Source organism: Hoplias malabaricus, chromosome 5, assembly GCF_029633855.1.
Source record: "Hoplias malabaricus isolate fHopMal1 chromosome 5, fHopMal1.hap1, whole genome shotgun sequence".
NCBI classification, from domain to species: domain Eukaryota; kingdom Metazoa; phylum Chordata; class Actinopteri; order Characiformes; family Erythrinidae; genus Hoplias; species Hoplias malabaricus.
This window is the reverse complement of record NC_089804.1, coordinates 46,816,719-46,835,294: the sequence shown is the minus strand read 5'-3', so window position 1 is coordinate 46,835,294 and position 18,576 is coordinate 46,816,719. Positions and strand designations below refer to the sequence as shown.

Sequence of the window (18,576 nt, the reverse complement as noted above, 5' to 3'; positions counted from 1 at the left end):
TTCCATAATTTCTTTTGGAACAAAGCTGAGGTGATATCTTCATGCAAGTGCTTGAGTGGGTCCTTTAACCTCCTCACAGTATTGAAATGAGCTTAGGCCAAAATACCTTAAATAATGATTATTTCCTGTTGAACCTACTGCCCTTATGTCCAGTATTGCTGGTTCTCTGGTCTGTACTTGAGATATTTTCTCCCAGGCCAATCTTCTGTCCATGTCCCAAATCTGAGTTTTTGTCCCATGACATCATATGTCTTTCCATGTAGATATTTCTTCACTCCTCTTGCACATTTATTTTCACAATAAGCAAAGGAAAAGTTGGTCTTCGGTTGCAGATCCAAGGGTACAAATTCTGAATATGAATCAAATGTTCCTCAGAGCATCTGGTTCACTGTTTATCTGCCTTGCACATAACAAGCCTGCAGACACACTAAGGTTAGAAAACCTGCTTATGTTTTTGTAAGAGTGCAAAAAAGCGTACATAATCAATGTCACATGCAAACAGTACATTTACTTTTTAATATGTGAACCATATCTAACTGACCTGATCTGGAATGGCGCACAGTGGGTTAAGAGGCGTTTGCACAGTCTCAATAGCTGACAGGCAAAATCACTTTAAAGGTCTCTCCTTCCAGGCACAGACTACGCTGCCTGTTGCAGCACAGCAAACACACATACAGACACACACTCACACGCACACGCAGAGAAGGGCCAGAACTATTTCACTGAATTAGAGAAGATGGACATGAAGATGTTGATCTTCTCTTTTCTGATTTTACCTTGGATGTTCTGTGCAACAGCAAGAAATGAGAAAACAGAGCCTCGAAAAAGAGGCTTAGCAAAATTGCACAGGTTTGAAGGTGTTCAGACAGATGGTGAAAGTTTCTTGGAGGTCAGGAAGCCAAAGGTAAGATGTCTGATAAAGTATTATATAAGAATCAAATAAGAGAAATATTTAAGATGTTGTTATTATTTGTTTGGAGCAGCTTTTGCATGGTGGGAAAAATGCCTATAGCAGGAAAGGTTTCAATATCATAATCATGATCTAATATCAGCATCAATTCCTGCAGGAAAAAAAACTACAAATAGAAGCACTAAATGCCAGAAAAATACATCTTGATGTACAAATATTATGTGAAGAAAAGGGCAAACTGTATAGTGTATAAGGAGTATGTATCCAGCTCTTTGTTAAACAAGAAACTCACTATACAGTAATTCATCTGAAATGAACAACCTAGGGATTAAGCTTCTGGTTTTAGATGCACAGTAGAGGCAATATTGAACACTGAATCTCATGTCACTGCTGGGATGCACAGAAAACGGTCCGTGAAGTCCCAGACTATGAAAGTCGTGTTGCTGAAAAAGAAGACGCAATTGCAACAACAGGGATGAAAGCTGAAGGTCAGAATTGGATTCACCTACAGTCTTCCACATCTGGATTTGTAGAAAACTGAATACTAATTAGAGGATGACTGTCTCATTCCAGATCTGCCCACTTGCTTGCTGTGTGTCTGTTTGACTGGATCTGTGTATTGTGAGGAGGTTATCCCAGAGATGAAAACGGTGCCACCTTTGCCCAAGGAGACAGCATACCTCTATGCTCGCTTCAACAAAATTGCCAAAATTACCACCAAGGATTTTGCAGAGTTCGGTAAGAAGAGTTTTTCTGGGTGGGGCTGAATGGAGTGTGTAATGTCTGGCCCATGTATATTCCAAATGTTTTAGCACTCAGTCAAGCCAGTACAAATATACCAATAGAGCTAGTGTTTTGTGGTCCAATAGAGTTGTCAGCCTATTTTTTGAAATCTGTAAATAAACAAGTAAAATCTTATTTGTTGGTGATGCCTGGGTCATCTGATGTTGGTTCCAACAACTCTACTTGGCTTCAGACTCTCTGATGTTATGTGGACATCATTTTGCTGCCATTTACAATCTGGACAGTTGGTGTTCTCCTCCAAACATGCTGAACTGTTCAGTGGTGTTGTGTTTGTGGAAGCTCAAAAGAGGTGTTGCCTATTTCAAACTATAATAGATGGTGGCGGGCTTCACATGACCCACTGGAACCATGTGCTTGTCTCACCCTTCCAGCATGTTGTGATTGGGCAAGATTATGAAAGTGAAAGGAATTCACAAACACATCTTTAAAAGGGAAGATTAGCAAGGTAGTTGGACATCCACCTCACCTCTAGCTGAAAAGGTTTAAAAAAACTATACAGATGTAAGAAAAATGCTAATGCTATTTGTAAACCTATAGAACTATAGCATTTAGGATCAGCTGACATTGAGATAGTAATATATTTGCATAATATATGCTGCTTACTGTAGTGAGAAAAGATGAGTGTAAAAATTAAACCACAACAGAATGCAGCATAAAATCATCATTTTCAAAGAATCTGAATCTTTCCTCTAAAAATCTTTTGTTTACATCTATTCAAGTTATCTTGAAAAGGATTGACCTAACTGGCAACATCATCTCTGAGATAGAAGATGGAGCTTTTTCTAAATTGGACCAACTGGAGGAATTAACATTAGCCAACAATCGACTGGTCAAACTTCCAATGCTGCCTTCCAAGCTCATCTCACTCAATGCCAACCACAATCTACTCCGAACCAAAGGCATTAAAGCATCCATTTTTAGGGTAACTTAAGAAACTTATTTCACCTTTTTAATACCTAGATGTTTCATGGATAGTATCTCATGCACGTGTTCCTTCTGTTAAAAATACCATTTATAGAAACTCAGCAGACTGGCGTTCCTCTACCTCGGCGACAATGAATTGGAGATCATTCCACCACTTCCTGAGAGCCTGCTTGTCATCCACATTCATGTCTGTTCATTATATATATAATATTCATGCTGCTTAATGTGCTGTGTATTTATACAATCTGGATTATTCACTCTGAATTCAAGTTGTTAAATTCATGCCAGTTTATATTTATTGGAAAATTTAAAACCTTGTTATTTTTTTTTCTACATTCAGCTTAAGGCTTAACTACTGAATGCTTTTATAGTGAGTTGTGGTTGTGTTGTCATTTAGTATTAAATGATTTGTCTATTCCAGGTGTCGGGTTAAATATCTACACCAAATACATGTTGGTTCAATATAAATTTGCCACTCTTTCAAAATGCTTCTAAAAATATTCTGCTTTCAGCCTCAGCTCACAATTTTAAACCAATAACAAAATAAGTTCCTGTTTTTTCTTGTTCTACAGAACAACAACATAACCACACTGACAGATGACACATTCTGCAAGGGAAACAACTCTCACTACATCAGGTCAAACTTGCAGGAAGTTCGGCTGGATGGAAACCCACTGGTGTTGGCCCAGCATCCCAACAGCTTCATCTGCCTGAAAGCTCTTCCAATTGGACACTACAAGTGATTTGGGAAATGGAAAATTTAGAAAATCCCTCTCTGAAAGCCCAACTGGCAACTGGTTTTACCATGATGAAGTTCGGTTTATAACACATACACTCTTAGCATCTGCATAAGGTTTTAAAAGCTTATCTCAAAGTTCTCTAAGTGTTTAAGTAAGATAAAAAGAGGCTCTGGGCACAAGAAAACCCAAAGTAATCATTTTACCACATTTTTATTTAACATGCCACACAAAGATGTGTGTGAATAAAGGTGAAAATGCATTGTCAAAAAGAGTCACAGTCAATTCATGAATTTAGTTGATATTCAGTCCTTCTTGTTAATAAATACATCTCAAACAAATGTCTTTTCAGATCTGGCTTGTTGCCTTTGTGTACAGAACTGCTTCAAGACAGAAAGCCAAAACAAGAAATAACTATGTTATTTTAAAAATATTAATATTAAATCCACCTCTTTGTTTCCTCACGCATTGGGTTTTATATCCCAATGTTCATTTTGGTTCTGACTCAGGAAGTACACTCAGTCCATCCTCAATTCTCTGCTGGTACTCCCTCTCAGAGCGTTTTCTTCGGTAGACATCATCTACAGAGAAACAGAAATATCATTTTAGCAAACACCTACAAGTTAGACATAAATTGGAATTGACTAATTTTTTTTTTAGGTTTGTCTAGTCTTTCATTATATTTTATAATAATGTAGCTTTGTAGTCAAATAGTTACTGCATGTAAAGATTGATGGTTTACACTAAAATATGTTACTGTTCTTTTAGTGGCAGCATGCCTGATATTTCCATAGCCTCTATGGTTTATATACAGTCTATGCATATTTCCTCTGCTCATGACTTATGTGATTATATATAATGAAAACTATAATGATCCTCATACATTGAGTGAATGGGTGGAACTAGATGAACGCAACTGTTTTAAATGTTGAATGGGTGGATAATTTTATTAGTTAATTTCCATGACATATCTAGGGTGACCAGACGTCCTCTTTTACCCGGACATGTCTTCTTTTTTAGACTTAAAAAAATGTCCGTGCGGAATTTCACAAACGTCCGGGATTTTGTTTTTCTAGAGCTTACATAGAACTTCGAGAAGTTTCGTTCACAAACTAGTCCCGCCCTCTCCTACTCCGATTGGTTCGCTTGAGTGAGAAAGGACAGTGGTGAAGTAGCCTAAAATCTTCTGATTGGACGGTCGGACTCTAGAGCTACCGTTATTGGTCGATAACCTTCTCTGTAAACATTTAATTGGTCTGAGATGGTCATTCACCATCTCAAATCTGGTCACCCTAGACCAGGGGTCGGTAACCTTTACCACTCAAAGAGCCACGTGGACCCGTTTCACACAGTAAAGAAAACACTGGGAGCCACAAAACCCTTTAGAAATTTTACATGAAATAACACTGCGCAAATTTGTGCTATGTATAAACAAACTATACTGTGTTACATTTATGAAATTAATGAACGACTGCAGAGAAAATGAAATAACATTTCTCCATGCAACAAAACATTTTTAACTCCGAAAAAAAGACATTGGGTTGACGGTTAAGTAAAATACCCAATGTCTATTTGAGTCCTTGTAGTAGTGGGGGGAAAAAAACCCGCGGCTCTGGTTGCCGACCCATGCCCTAGACATATCATTCCATAATAAAACCCAAAACACATTAAACTTCCTGAATGCAGTGTTTGTGTCCTTTGACACTGACACTATTGACATTGACCTTGGTTGACAATGACCACTTTATTAAAATATGGCCAAAACACATTTTGTAAACTGACAAAATATAACTTAAAACTCCTGAGATTTGTTAGAGCGGTAATTATTAGACATTGTATTGTGAAAAAGCAGAGCAGCTTGACCTTTACAAACATCAGATAAACTACTGAAGGCTAAAAGCTACTTACAGAACGTCTCTCTTCCTATTCTGACATTTATCATCACCCACTCCATTACTCCTCCGACGCAGAAAAAGAAAGGCAGAAATCTGTAGATCCCGAACCGCCGTTTGCCTGGTACTAGATTCAGGATATATTTCAGGTTCTTACTCTTTCTGAGCATGTTTTCTCCTCAAAAAGATCACCGCTTCCTTATGAGTGGAGTCGTTTGTTGTCTTTTAAAGGACCATTAACAGAGAATTTCTGATATAGTTCAACTAGACTGTAACATTAATGTGTTGTTCTTTCTCCTTCTGCAATTCGCGTGTCTCCTGCAGGCCGACATTACAGAACACGGTGGGACGAACGTCACGGAACATGCTCATTGGTCGGTGAAGGACTGTACCAAATCGGCGCTCGGAGAAGGGGGTGTGTGCCAAGTTCACGCAGCTACAGCTCATAAAAGCACACCAGAGGCCCACTTACCGAATCTCCACACAGATGAAAGTCCAGAGAGGATAAAAGATCGCGTATTTAAATGGCTACTTTAGTTTTTGATCAGGATAGTACTATAATTACAGATTTTGACGAGCACAAGCCATAAACTACCCGATGAGTGATGTCGTTGTCATGGAAATTGTTTATAAACTGATGATGATCTTAAGAATGCTTCAGTTAAATGTTAAATATAATATCAGTTCAGCATCAAACCATACACCGTATTTCAATATAACCAGCAAATCCAATGTACAAGAAACCAAGATATTAACTACTGCCAGGTGTTCTGACGACTTGTGCTTCCTAGTCGAATTGTCCTGCCATAGTGTGCTTTTAAACGTACAGTTGCTTAAATAATACAGTAGGTTAGGTACTCTGATAAACTAAAAACAGTGTATCAGAAAATGCTGCCTACAAAAGTATAAGCAAGAGAAATGAATGGTTTTAAACTCAAGTTGTGTTCCATAAAGACCCTCTTCTATAGAAGGAGATATGAATATCTGTAAGCTTTCATTCTAGTACGTGCAAAAATAAAATACTAAACGATAAGTCCTGGAGATTAAATAGGGTGTTTAAATCAACACAACTTAAACCAACAATTAATATGGAATAGGGTACAACTATGTTCCCTATCTAAACATACTGGATACCAGTGGCCGTTTTCCTGAGACTGAGGAATCTAGCTGCAGTCTTGTAGTTAGTGACATAGTTTGTGACAAAACTCTGTGACATTGTCTTTAGATATGAGAGGGCTTTACACTTTAGTCTTTTAAAAGTCTTTTCAACGTTGTCTAATGTATGGTTAGTGTTAGGTTCTCAACCCAAAACTCTAACTCACTAGTAAACACCACTAGTAGAAAGGGAAAACACGGAGTTAAACAGAAAACACTTTAAAATGCACTTAAAGCACTGTCAATCATAAGTCAAATTGTTTATGTATCAGCATAACAAGAAGTTTGGAAAAAAAAAAATCTGCTCATGCCATCTTCACTACTTAGATCATTCAACATATATACATTTTTATTAATAAGCCTGGCAACATCACTTTAACTTGGAAATCTGCCAAAGAATACTGTTCTACTGTAGCTAAAATCCAACATCAGTAATTAAAACCTTAAATTTGTAGGAGTGCAGCAAAATATCTTAGCACATAATTAAATTAATATCCATTTTGACATACTGGTATTTTAATACTTTAGGTATAAGGTATAAACAAGCATGCAATCAATATCTTGTTGTTGCACATAGTGCACAAAATGGGGTTTTGTATTCTAGAGTGAATGTCAGCTAAATTTTTCTAGTGCCAGTTTTTTTTTTTTTACTAAACCATTGACTGAAATGTGTTTTGTATATTTCTTATATACAATCTAAGATTGTAAGGAAACACTCCTCATTTATGTTCTGAAGCTCTGCATCTTTAAGATGGTACTGTATGTTTAAGGGGGAAAAAACTTCGTATGTGGCTGAAATTTAACTTCTCTGTACATTTTTATTCACTGTTTAAATGTAACTTAAGTTGTAATCGCACATGTCCAGACTTTACAGAGCGTGTGGTACCTTTTGCCATGTAACATGGCCAAGAACCTCCTACTACTGCAGGGAGGGAATTTTTTTTATGTTAACCCAGTACCAGGGAATCCTGACTGTGAGGCCAGATTAACTCTGCATACTTATGGGCAGTATACTGTTTTATGCTGTGAGAGATTGTCTAGCATACTGGACGAGACAATTTGTTTATATGCCCATTCACAGATACTGGAGCTTCTTAAAATATTTCAAGCATGCAAACTGATTGGAGGGAATGGTGAGGAAACATCCTCAGAATTTTATAAAAAGTATTTTTATCCCTTAAAGTCGTGAACATCACCTTTAAGTAACCCACTGCAGAAGGATTTAAACAATATTTCTAAATTAATTTAACTTAAAATTAATTAAACTTTAAATGAATTAATTTAACATCAACTTGCTTGCTGTTCCCCTTTACCTACTTTTTCGCTTTCTCCTCAATTAACAATTTTGGTCACACAACAAACATTGAAATATGTACAGCTTAATTAAGTTATATTGTTGGCAGCAGCATCACTCAGGAAATAGCATATCTTCTGCTTGGCTTTGTCAGTCTTCTACTTTGTAAGCCAGCCTGCAGAAAGTCCAGTGGTGCTCCACTGTGTTCTCATTGGCACGCTCACTCATGTGGTGCACCCGAGTGTTTCGAATTGTAAACCCCTGTTTAGTGATGTAGTCCATGAGGTGGACCCTGAGAGACACCTCTTGGTGGTAGTCACATGGTCCAAAGGTGAAGGACACCTGACAGTCTCTTGTATCCATCATGTGTTTGTTCCACTTGGTGAAATTGTTGGAAATTCCCTCTAGCAGAGAGTGAACTTTTGTGGTTATTGTCAACTGTGTGATGATTACAGCTACGGGGTTTGAGTACTTGGATAGTTTGCGGGTACTAGACAGCTCCACCATCTGTTCAAATGTGTCCACAGGGTACAGTGGCTTAGGGTCATTGAGGCATTGGATTAAGGGTTCAATCTGATAAAAGTCAGCTTCTTTACGCAGCAGATCCATCTCCATGAAGTCTCCAGGTAGAGTTAGTTCAGAGGTGCGGAGGAAGTTTAGTATGTAACGGAACAGAGTCCCATCCCGGTCGATAAAATAGTTTCCTTGAGCATCCCTCGTTGTAGGAAAGTCTCCACGGAACATAGCCCCCAGCATAGAGTCTGGGTAACGTTGAAGTGTGGCAATCGAGGTGGTATAGAGGTGACCCCCAACATTTAAGGTGACTGGGTGAGTCATCTACAAAAGATGATTGACAAAACACTGAAGACAAACACATGACATTTGTATTTGACAAAATATTTTATATTGTTATGTACCTTTATCTGGATCACTTTATAAAGTAATTTAATATTTTTTAAATATATATTTCAAATTAAAATCAATCAATCACTAAAATTTACCCTATGCCCCCAGTCCCCATTATCCATTTGATAAGGATATGTAGACCAGTGTGGCACACAAATAATGTTCAGGTAATGGTTAGGCTCTGCAGAAAGAGATACACCACAGTTAGTACTGAAATGAGGAAATCAAATGAAGATTTGCAACAATAGGCTAGAATTTATTTTCTGAATTAGAATTAATTTTCTTACTTATTAGAATTTATTTTCTGAATTATGACATATTAACAGAACAAATCATAAAAAAGCCCCATCCCCATTAATCAGCACACAAATAGTAATAAACAATATGCAGATATGTAATTATCCTCACTTCGACTAAAAGTACAATTGATGTACTATTTAATTTTTTATAATGTCGTCCAGTTTTTACACTACAATTGTATTTGTATAAATTATGACTCTTGTAACACTTTCAACTTAAATTGCCTTGGACAACCAGTGTCCACCTTAAATAACAGTTATATAGAATAATCTATGATAAACGTGGTCCTGGTGCGAAATGATGAAAAATGTTGTTTTGTCTATTAAATGGTATCTTTGTGATTTAATCTGGAATTAGACCGCCCCGAATGATATTTACATACCGTACGTTTCCGTTTCTGACATTAAAGGCTAATTAGCAGAGCTAGCCCGTTACGGATGAACAGCTAGCGCTACACATATCACCGTTAACGTTAGCTACCTGCAAGAATCTGATACAAATATACATATATAAAAGAAACACATTTAGCATCAGTCTTATGGAGACAAATCAGACGTGTGCTCACCTATTCCCAGCGCTGAGTATCTGAATGATGAAATCCGCGGAGGGGTTTAGGGCTCTGTTCACTGCAGCGGTGAAGTAGTTAGCATTCGGCTCGAGCCGCCCGCTGAGACTGTGGTGTCCGACTCCTGAATGAATCATTCTTCTGTACTGTTTTTTTTTCAAGGATTCTGGCGAACCGATTCAGAAATGCGAATGAACCGCATTTTTAGCTTCTTCATCAAGAATCATTCTAGTATATCTCTAACAACTTACACTTACATACAATATGTTTTAACCTCCAAAGTAAGTTCACAATAGTCCCGATATGATGCTGAAAAATATTTGCTAACAGAAATTATAAACAAAATATACACCGAATAACCTTTTTATTGAATTATTCAAACACCTGGACTTAAATCAGAAACCCTATTTCTGAATATTTTTTGAAAAGCAAACTAATGCTAGTAGGTAGGTTCACTACAGAACAAAAGGAATCGGTTGAATCGTTCGTTACGATTTTGAATTGATTCAATTGAATGATTTGAATTTAACACATCTGTGAACAGCGGTGCTCACGTGACACACACAAACGCCCACCCAATAGACTCCAATTGCAAGGAAAGGCGTTTCTGTAAATCAAGAACGCCCATCACAGGAACGCCCACTTATCTTTTATTGGCAGATATGTCGGAAAGTGGCTTCTCATTGGCGGAGACAACCTAAAGACGAAACTGTGTCCGACCAGTGACTACAAAATGCAGACGTTACTCATTCTAAACTAGCCATGTTTCTATATTTAATGTTACCCAGTGTTCATTTCACGTTGGTTGTAAATGCTGTACATGGTTATAACTCTAGGTGTGTGTACTCACCGCCAGTGCTTGATTTGAGTCAGATACTGCCGGAACAAGATGTTCGGAAATGTTTCGGAAACTATTTACCTGCACCGTTCTGAACGGCAGTTGTATAATTGAGTCCAGACACTTATTAAAACCAGGCTCTGATTAAAAGAAACTCACTCCCTAAACCTGGACGTGTGACCTGGAGAGTCAAACTCCTCGGCAGAACCAATCAGAATCTACTTTTCAGGTCGGGGCGGGACTTCTCCAAACAATGGTTCTTCTCCCAGTGAGTTCAGTGGACTTTACCAAACATCAGTCAGTGTTGTTTTTCTTTTAGTGCTACCCCACTAAGATCTGGTGTTATTTAAAATAATAATAATAATAATAATAATAATAATAATAATAGTTAAAAAATGAATTTAATTATTATTTTTACATGACAGTCAGTGCGTTCCGGATCCTTTACACTCCATCACTCCATGTGCACTTGCTGGATCAGCCCAGTCTCCGTGTGCCCTGACCTAATGATTTCCAAATTAAGCACTGCTGACCGCCACTAGTGCGTTAATTTTTTTTTCACTGCCACAGGTGAGTTACATGCAGAATACATATTTTGCACAATAATAAACGAATTCATGTTTGTAATGTTTTTAAAATTAATCCTTGATAATCATACAGGTATCAATATCTGTAAGGAAAGCGCTGAAAATTCCCAACCTTTCTTCATTTATTCAGCAATGTTACTGTCCCTTTGACACCCAAACCCACCCACAACTGACGTAACGCAAAGGACGTTCGTGGTGGGGCGTGTTTGCATCACAGAAACACCCTCAGTAGGTGCTGCAATTAGACCAAGTGCCACTCTTTTTAAGTAAAGTGGGGTCGCCAACTTTTGGAAATAGAAGTTAAGATCATGGGCGCGGTGGGTCTATTACACCCGGCCTGGCGAAAGACTGTCACCTCAATTTGCTTTGGGGAGTTTTCCCATTTTACATCTAAAATCATTGCTTTCAATTAAATCCGTTATGATTTCCAGAATGCATGCTTACAACAGGTATAGGAATGTGTTTTTTTTTTGTTGTTTTTTTTTGGTCCAGATTTCCTTTTAATATGACAATATAGGAAAAAAACATCTAATTGTCTAGAGTAGCATAATTAAAACATTAAATGCATTATATGCATATTATCACAGTATATTCAGAAGTTCTTTTTGGTAGTGGCACTAGCCAGATTCTGCTGAGAGATAATAAAGTCTAAGATGAGTTTGGCAGTGCGACGTGGACGCTCCATCACAACAGAGTGACCACAGTTCTCTAGCAGGTCCACACGACAGCCAGGCACAGCACCAGCAAGGACAGCTGTGCCGGAAACATCCACCACCTAAAAAGCACAAAGTAAAAGAAAGGAAAGTGCAGGTCTGTGTATATTAATAACATTTCCTATTGTATTATTCAAATATATTTCACAGTATCACAATCATTTTCCAGTCCATGCCAACACACCTGGTCCTGCTTCCCCCAGATCACTTGTAAAGGTGTGGATATCTGGTGTATGTGGTCATGTAGAGCATATTTAGATTTTTCTCCCATAATTTCCAGAAAAACTACATACAAATATATAGAACAAAGAACACAAAATTTATAAAACTGTAACGTACATGGTCAAACAAAAAATGAAACTGATTTTCTACTTAAACATATTTGCTACAGAGATAAAACAGATTTTGGCAAGGCATTTAATTTAACCAAGATGGATCTATCTATGCATGCAGTTCATAAGCTGACCATAGACACTTTATACAAACATATACGAAAGATCAGATGTTTTAGAGAGTGCACACTAACCTTCATGATAAAAGTCATTGTGAGGAATTCTCACATCTACCAGCCCCTGAAGGATCTAAGAGCAAAACAGTGTTTTTTTTTCAGCAGTGGACATCTTTGGACATGAAAAAAAAAAACACATCAATGAACACACAACCCCACAGTAGTCTGTACAGTTGTGTTTACCTGCTGGGGAACTTTAAAGCGAACATGGGAGCAGAGTTTCAGCATGTTCTCCATCTCCTCTGGAGTGGATGGGATTAGTGGGATGCTCAGTGTGTTTTCACTGTTCTCCAGATCATACATCTGGTCATCAAACTTCGTCTTACAAGAGTACTTTAGACCTGTAGCCGTACAATGTGTATGAACAAGAGGTGAGGATTAGGCGTAGTGAATACATCCAAACAGCTACATTATTTGTGCCTTTTGTTTGTACTTACACTGCATAGAACATATCTATATGTGTTCATCCAGACTCTCTATAACCCTAAACTTGGCTATGCGGGAATTAATTGCTTGTAGAAATATTGACCTTTCTCACAAAATATTGCAATTAGAATAGTGTACTGTGAAGTAATTTGCCAAAATAACAATAAAATATATTTTTGGCCATACCTAATCTTACAAAAAACTAACGTGGCATTACACTAACCAGCTGGACAGATGAGGGTCATGCTGCAGAGGTCAGAGGGGTAGCAGGCTGCATACACGCCTGCTACATTTCCACCCATTGAGGTGCCCACCAAGTGGAATGGTTTCCTGTTCAGCCGAATAGCTTCTACAAACTTAAAAGGTAAGTAAAATATATAAATAAATTGCATTCTCCTCAGATTTATCATTCATTATCTGTAACCACTTATCCAATTCAGGGTCGCAGTGAGTCCAGAGCCTACCTGGAATCATTGGGCACAAGGCGGGAATACACCCTGGAGGGGGCGCCAGTCCTTCACAGGGCAACACACACACACACCCCCCTCCGGACACTTTTTTTGAGTCGCCAATCCACCTACCAGCGTGTGTTTTTGGACTGTGGGAGGAAACCGGAGCACCCGGAGGAAACCCACGCGGACACAGGGAGAACACACCAACAGACAGTCACCCGGAGCAGGAAACGAACCCACAGCCTCCAGGTCCCTGGAGCTGTGTGACTGCGACACTACCTGCTGCGCCACCGTGCCGCCCCGGATTTATCCTGCCACTACAATTACAGATTTGCATGCATTCGTGTTTTAATTGTTATGGAGAACTTTCACCATTTTTCCAAGTTTCTGCTTAAAAAATATATATATATGTAAACAAAGTCATTGAGTGATTTTATATAAATTGCAGTTTTTAAGAAAAGCTTACTACATGACAATTGTTTACAATGGACCTATATAGCATTTAATGCTTTTAAATAAACATATTCCACTTTTACACTGAACACCTGCCTTGCACCCAGTGGTTCTGTGTAGGCTCTGGACCAACAGTGACCCTGAACTAGAGAAGCAGTTTAATATAATGAATGCATATATTTTATACTGAATGATTAATTTGCACCAGTTCCACCAAGTAACTTTTTAGCTGAAGCCCACACACAATGCCAAAAATACTGGGGGAGTGAGGACAAACAATTTCACAGGAGATCACCATGCTTGCAAAGAAATAAGAGATTTTCTACTTTGCATCATTGTACATCACATCATTCAATATATATAAGTTTTCCTTTTTATCCTTGAATTATGCGAAAGTATTTTTCTGGAAAAATCTGTGGAGTTGATCAACTACTATAAATTAGTTTACTTATATCCCATTTTACTGAGAAGATACTACATGTGCCTACTTACCTGCCTTATCCTTTTCACCTGTCCATGGATAGAGTAATCTTCTGTGTTGGTGCGAGTGGTACCCTCATGTCCTGGCATATCCACACAGAGAAGGTGCAGATGCTTTGGAAGATACTAAGCAAAAGGAGACAACAAGGTGATATTACACCTTTTTACACAATGAAGAAGCACTCACTTTCAGAACATACAGAACATATACACACACACACACACACCTTAACCATAGACAGCCATGTGTCTTTATGTGCAGAGAAGTCATGAAGCATGAGGATTGAAGGCCTGAAGCCTAGTTTCCCTCTGAAGGAATAACAGAAACGATATCCTCCACAATCAGCATAACACACCTGCAAGCCAAGGGTTCGCCTCCAGTACCTACACAAAATGCAGTTTTAAAATGTGACCTGCCATGCCACTTCATAAACTAAAATACAATTATGTATAAAGTGGCATAACTAAGATCTTACCAAAACAAATCAACAAAGGCATCAAAACGCATTATGAGAAAGCGGGAAATAAACTGATGTCAGAATACTGCATGCTTATAGGGAAAAAAAAACCACCCTAGTGTATTTATTTATTATGGTATAGTTGAAGTCGAGTTGTTTGTAGTTATTGTAGTGCTAGTGATTTCTGAGCAAATTAATACAAACCCCTTCTTTCTGGACAAATGATGTCTTTGTAAAATTATTATTATTTTTAATTAATATTAATTATTAGGTAATGAGGATACAAATACCATCTCATAACCATCTCATGCCCAGAACCATGTCAGAAATGTTAGCAGTATTTCTGCAAAATACTGAAATGTGGCATATTCCCTCTGTAATAGAATTTCAGGTTCAATATATTTATGCAGTGGCAGACTGTGCTGAGTGCATGTTGTTATTTGTATCTCAGTAGTACTGTATGATGGTTTCTTTTGCAATGCCATGTGAGGGCTTGAATGTCACACACATTCAACAGTGGTTTCCTGCTTTGCACTTCATGGAATTCAATTTCTCTGGATTGCAAATAAAATGTTCTTTTTGAATAATTTGACAAAGAGGTTAACCCGAATTCATCTGTTCTTGCAAAGACAGAGACCTTGGTGGATGCTCCTATTAAACCTTTTATATTTATAGTGAAATGTTTCCAAACGGTAGAACTTAAATATTTTATAAAGTTTTATTTTGCACCCTATTCCAGTTTTTGTGTATTGCAGGTATCAGTTTCTACGTTTGTTCATACTTACAAAATACATTCAGGTTGGTTAGTATAAACATTGGAAATGTTTTCAATGTCCTGGGGAATGGGCAAATCACAGATCCTTGTTGACATTGCACTTTACAAAAACATCTCAGCTTTTGCAGAAGTATGGTTTATAATTTTGAAAATAATTTTGATTTATTGTACATTAATATAAATGATTAAATTGTAATTGGTTACTCTTTCATAAAAAAATAAGAGCTAATAAATGGTTCACATTCGTATGAAGAAATATGAGCAAACATCAGAAAATAAAACAGCACTAATAAATAGTTCTCAGTTTACATTTTAATGTCTAATAGGTTTATTTACCAGTAATAAACTTTGATGAGTGATGAAGGCCACAACATAAAGGATGCCATGAAAAGAAGAATAGGAACAGCTAGTGTCCCCATTGCAATGGCAAACATATTCAGCACATCCAGATCCATAACAGCTATATGACTGGCAGCTGTTTGTGAGAGGCCTATCAGTAAAAAAAAAACAAGTTAAATTAGTGAAAGAGATTCTGGGCAGAATTAAATCCAAAGTTAAGCATATGGGAGGAAAATTCTGAACATTACCGTTGCCACAACTATATTATTAGACAATGCCAAAATCAGCATTCAGATAAACATGTGCTGGAGGGTGGGGGAGGGCTGCCTGCATCTAATCAATATATAACCCAGTTTTTTTTGGAGCATGTGATTAGAAAATGTGCAAATCCTCATTGGTTTTATACGTCTGTTAGCACAGCAGCATAAAAAAGTATCACAAGCAGCAACATATACGTTTCATGTATTATTATGTGTGTTTACAAAGTTTGTCCACCCATTATCAGATGACATCTTTTGTTGATTTTCTGTTTGAAAATAGTTAATACATCCTCATACGACTTTATGTGATGGGCTATAAATTGTCCAGTGTGGGAAAATACATTATTTTAAAAAAATGCAACAGCAATAAATCAGACATTATTCACTCATATAAACATAGAATGTGAAGAAAAAAAAGGGGGGGGAAATTTCGTAACATTGGATAACAGCAGAAGAAACAAATGATATGCTTACGTGGCTGTATGATTTCCAGATGAATGTGAGTCAGCTCAGTTTGTGTTGTATTCAGCAGTACTGGAACAGTTGGATAAAGATTACAGGTTCCATTCAGATTTCATAATGTCTTCTTATAATGTCTTATCAGTTTATATCTCTCCATATGTGCTGAAAGCTTCTCTTGTTGTCTAACAATGAAATGAGCCACAGGATACAACTGTGTGCAGTTGTCTTTGTTGTAGCTCTCACAGAAACATTCATTCATTGATCAGTTTCCATCAGTTCAACCGGAAACCTGGACAAGCCTCAGTATTCTTCTGTTCTTCTGTATTTAACTACAAATAAGCACAAATATTTCCCCAACCCCCTAGTATATAAATAATATGTCCCCTCTCCAGTGAAAATCATGTATCTCCATTTTTGTTGATTTTAGTTTTAGCGGATGTCCTTCATATTATGTGAAAATTTCATGATGAATGGATCAATAGAAAAGCTTAAAATTGCTTGGAATAAAATCTTTTTACATTGACTTCCACTGAAAGTTAAGGTTTTTACTTTTCTTGTAAAGTTGGAGATAAAAAATCTTGGAGATACAAATTTTTCATTGGACATTGACGATATATACAGTTATTATATTTCCACATACTGTACTTTTCAAAAGACTACAGGCAGTACCCTTTTTCATTTAATCCCCATTCAAAACAGTCATCAAAGACAAGTTACAGGGAAGAATTTTTGTCCAAGAATTCTGTGGGGATCATTTCTAATTACACTTAAATCCCAAATGTAATCCCAAACACATCAATTAACATAGAGGTCTTGGTTTTGAGGTGACTGGTCCAGTGTTCTATATCTTGTTTGTTCAACTTGCAAATTTTAACAGCCACTTGAAAGCTACACCTTACATTTACCCTCATATCATTCTCATATCTAAAGGATTAAAAGATACATGGGTGTGCTCATCCCCACACTTCAGTGCTAAGTGATGGCTGTTGCTTGTTTTCAATTACTCTTTTCACCTCCAATAGATATATTAGTACTCTTGTCAGTTACCAAAGTATAAAAAAAATGCTGGCAGATATAAATGTTACATTCCTCTCTGAGATGAAAAGCAAAAGGCTAAACCTAGTCGTGCAGCAACTAGTTAAATTTACTGTCACCTCAACATTTCCACATAATTAAAACATGCTCGCATAGGGCTTTCTGATCCACATTATCTGTTCTAATACCAATACTGTAAAGCTGCTTTGGGACAACATCAGTTGTACAAAGCTCTATATAAACAAATTTTGATTGATTGACTGCCACTGTTCTCCCCGTGTCCGCGTGGGTGGGTGCTCCGGCTTCCTCCCACAGTCCAAAAACACACATTGGTAGGTGGATTGGTGACTCAAAAAGTGTCCATTGGTGTGAGTGTGTGAGTGAATGTGTGTGTTGCCCTGTGAAGGACTGGCGTCCCCTCCAGGGTGAATTCCTGCCTTGCACCCAATGATTCCAGGTAGGCTCTGGATCCACCATGACCCTGAATTGGATAAGCGGCAGTGGCGGATGCTGGTCTTTCAAGGGGGGAAGCTCAATTTCGGCCTACATCATAAAATTTGTCGGTTTATTTATACGTAAATTCTACCCTCCGTTCCTTTTCAACAAAATGATCTGTGACCCTGTCGTACCAACAAGGCGTCTTTTCCAGGGACTTGACTAGTGTCCTCTCAATGGCCAGCAGAGCTAGGCTGCTTAAACGGCTTTGGCCCATGTGAAGTGTGTCCGCCTGTGAGTGCTTTGTGACGGTGGAGGGGCTCAGCGGCACCCGCTGGACAGAAACTGCGATAGAAGTCAGAAAGAGTGATAGAAGTCAGTCTCCAAACACAAGCAGCTACAAAAAACCCACCAGAAATAGAAGCTCGATTTGTCGCTAGTCGTTTTTAACAAAGAAAATGCCGCTAAGAGGATTAAAACAGTCTGGTTCAACGCAGAACAGAATGAAAATGTAAGGCTCCCTCGGATCTTTACACCAAATTGTCGCTGATTCGCTCATTTCGCTGTCAATCAAAAAGGGATTCAGCCTCAAACAGATCATCCAATCATCATGCAGAAGCTGAGCGTCCAGGCCAGCCGAGGCCAACCCCCTGCCCCGTAGACCCCCAGAGACGCTGAGCGTCCGATGGGCGGGACAAAGCCCAGCCTTTATCCAATGACTCGTCTCGTTTCCCTGCACTTCGCTGCTTCTCCATTGAACTCTGTGGACGCTCAGCGTCCGCACTGTTTAAATCACTGTGAATCTGCGCGAATGATTGAGAGGAAAGCCGCGTCTTTACCAGTGATAAGAAGCTGATTCCGAACAAAA

General features: G+C 38.1%; 4 protein-coding genes across 5 annotated transcripts; 1 reads left to right on the top strand and 3 right to left on the bottom strand.

Annotated features, from left to right (window-relative positions):
* Window positions 1–736: 736 nt before the first annotated feature.
* Window positions 737–3,381, top strand: ognb (osteoglycin, paralog b). The gene is made up of 6 exons (XM_066672360.1): window positions 737–904; window positions 1,314–1,398; window positions 1,484–1,648; window positions 2,434–2,636; window positions 2,733–2,825; window positions 3,211–3,381. Exons 1-6 carry the CDS (start codon window positions 737–739, stop codon window positions 3,379–3,381), a joined length of 885 nt encoding a protein of 294 aa, XP_066528457.1.
* Window positions 3,382–3,586: 205 nt separating this feature from the next.
* LOC136697862 (ubiquinol-cytochrome c reductase complex assembly factor 5) lies at window positions 3,587–5,627 on the bottom strand. Its single transcript, XM_066673158.1, has 2 exons — window positions 5,284–5,627; window positions 3,587–3,956 (listed from the first exon to the last, which is right to left on the bottom strand). The coding sequence occupies exons 1-2, from the start codon at window positions 5,435–5,437 to the stop codon at window positions 3,865–3,867; spliced, it is 246 nt and encodes an 81-aa protein (XP_066529255.1). The 5' UTR covers window positions 5,438–5,627; the 3' UTR covers window positions 3,587–3,864.
* A 1,040-nt stretch (window positions 5,628–6,667) lies between these two features.
* kctd6b (potassium channel tetramerization domain containing 6b) lies at window positions 6,668–9,607 on the bottom strand. Of its 2 annotated transcripts, XM_066671969.1 has the most exons (3): window positions 9,488–9,607; window positions 8,718–8,803; window positions 6,668–8,553 (listed from the first exon to the last, which is right to left on the bottom strand). In XM_066671969.1, exons 2-3 carry the CDS (start codon window positions 8,742–8,744, stop codon window positions 7,867–7,869), a joined length of 714 nt encoding a protein of 237 aa, XP_066528066.1. In that variant the 5' UTR covers window positions 8,745–8,803; window positions 9,488–9,607; the 3' UTR covers window positions 6,668–7,866. The 2 variants fall into 2 exon arrangements, with proteins under 2 accessions (XP_066528066.1, XP_066528067.1); XM_066671970.1 differs by lacking the exon at window positions 8,718–8,803 and having other exon boundaries at window positions 9,488–9,582.
* Window positions 9,608–11,504: 1,897 nt separating this feature from the next.
* Window positions 11,505–15,632, bottom strand: abhd6b (abhydrolase domain containing 6, acylglycerol lipase b). Its single transcript, XM_066673123.1, has 8 exons — window positions 15,514–15,632; window positions 14,172–14,328; window positions 13,957–14,070; window positions 12,783–12,915; window positions 12,317–12,474; window positions 12,152–12,206; window positions 11,810–11,910; window positions 11,505–11,687 (listed from the first exon to the last, which is right to left on the bottom strand). The coding sequence occupies exons 1-8, from the start codon at window positions 15,630–15,632 to the stop codon at window positions 11,505–11,507; spliced, it is 1,020 nt and encodes a 339-aa protein (XP_066529220.1).
* Between the last annotated feature and the right edge of the window lie 2,944 nt (window positions 15,633–18,576).

Bases quoted from the DNA above. Each gene is read 5' to 3' on its own strand.
- kctd6b (XM_066671969.1), bottom strand. From the start codon at position 8,744: ATGGATAATGGGGACTGGGGGCATAGG. The intron at 8,554-8,717 runs GTAAATTTTAGT...CATCTTTTGTAG, and splicing joins ATGGGGACTGGGGGCATAGG to ATGACTCACCCAGTCACCTT.
- abhd6b (XM_066673123.1), bottom strand. From the start codon at position 15,632: ATGGATCTGGATGTGCTGAATATGTTTGCCATTGCAATGGGGACACTA. The intron at 12,916-13,956 runs GTAAGTAGGCAC...TTACCTTTTAAG, and splicing joins AGGTGAAAAGGATAAGGCAG to TTTGTAGAAGCTATTCGGCT. The intron at 12,207-12,316 runs GTAAACACAACT...TTTTGCTCTTAG, and splicing joins GCTTTAAAGTTCCCCAGCAG to ATCCTTCAGGGGCTGGTAGA.
- LOC136697862 (XM_066673158.1), bottom strand. From the start codon at position 5,437: ATGCTCAGAAAGAGTAAGAACCTGAAATATATCCTGAATCTAGTACCA. The intron at 3,957-5,283 runs GTAAGTAGCTTT...GTTTCTCTGTAG, and splicing joins AATAGGAAGAGAGACGTTCT to ATGATGTCTACCGAAGAAAA.
- ognb (XM_066672360.1), top strand. From the start codon at position 737: ATGGACATGAAGATGTTGATCTTCTCTTTTCTGATTTTACCTTGGATG. The intron at 905-1,313 runs GTAAGATGTCTG...TGGGATGCACAG, and splicing joins TGGAGGTCAGGAAGCCAAAG to AAAACGGTCCGTGAAGTCCC. The intron at 1,399-1,483 runs GTCAGAATTGGA...GTCTCATTCCAG, and splicing joins AACAGGGATGAAAGCTGAAG to ATCTGCCCACTTGCTTGCTG.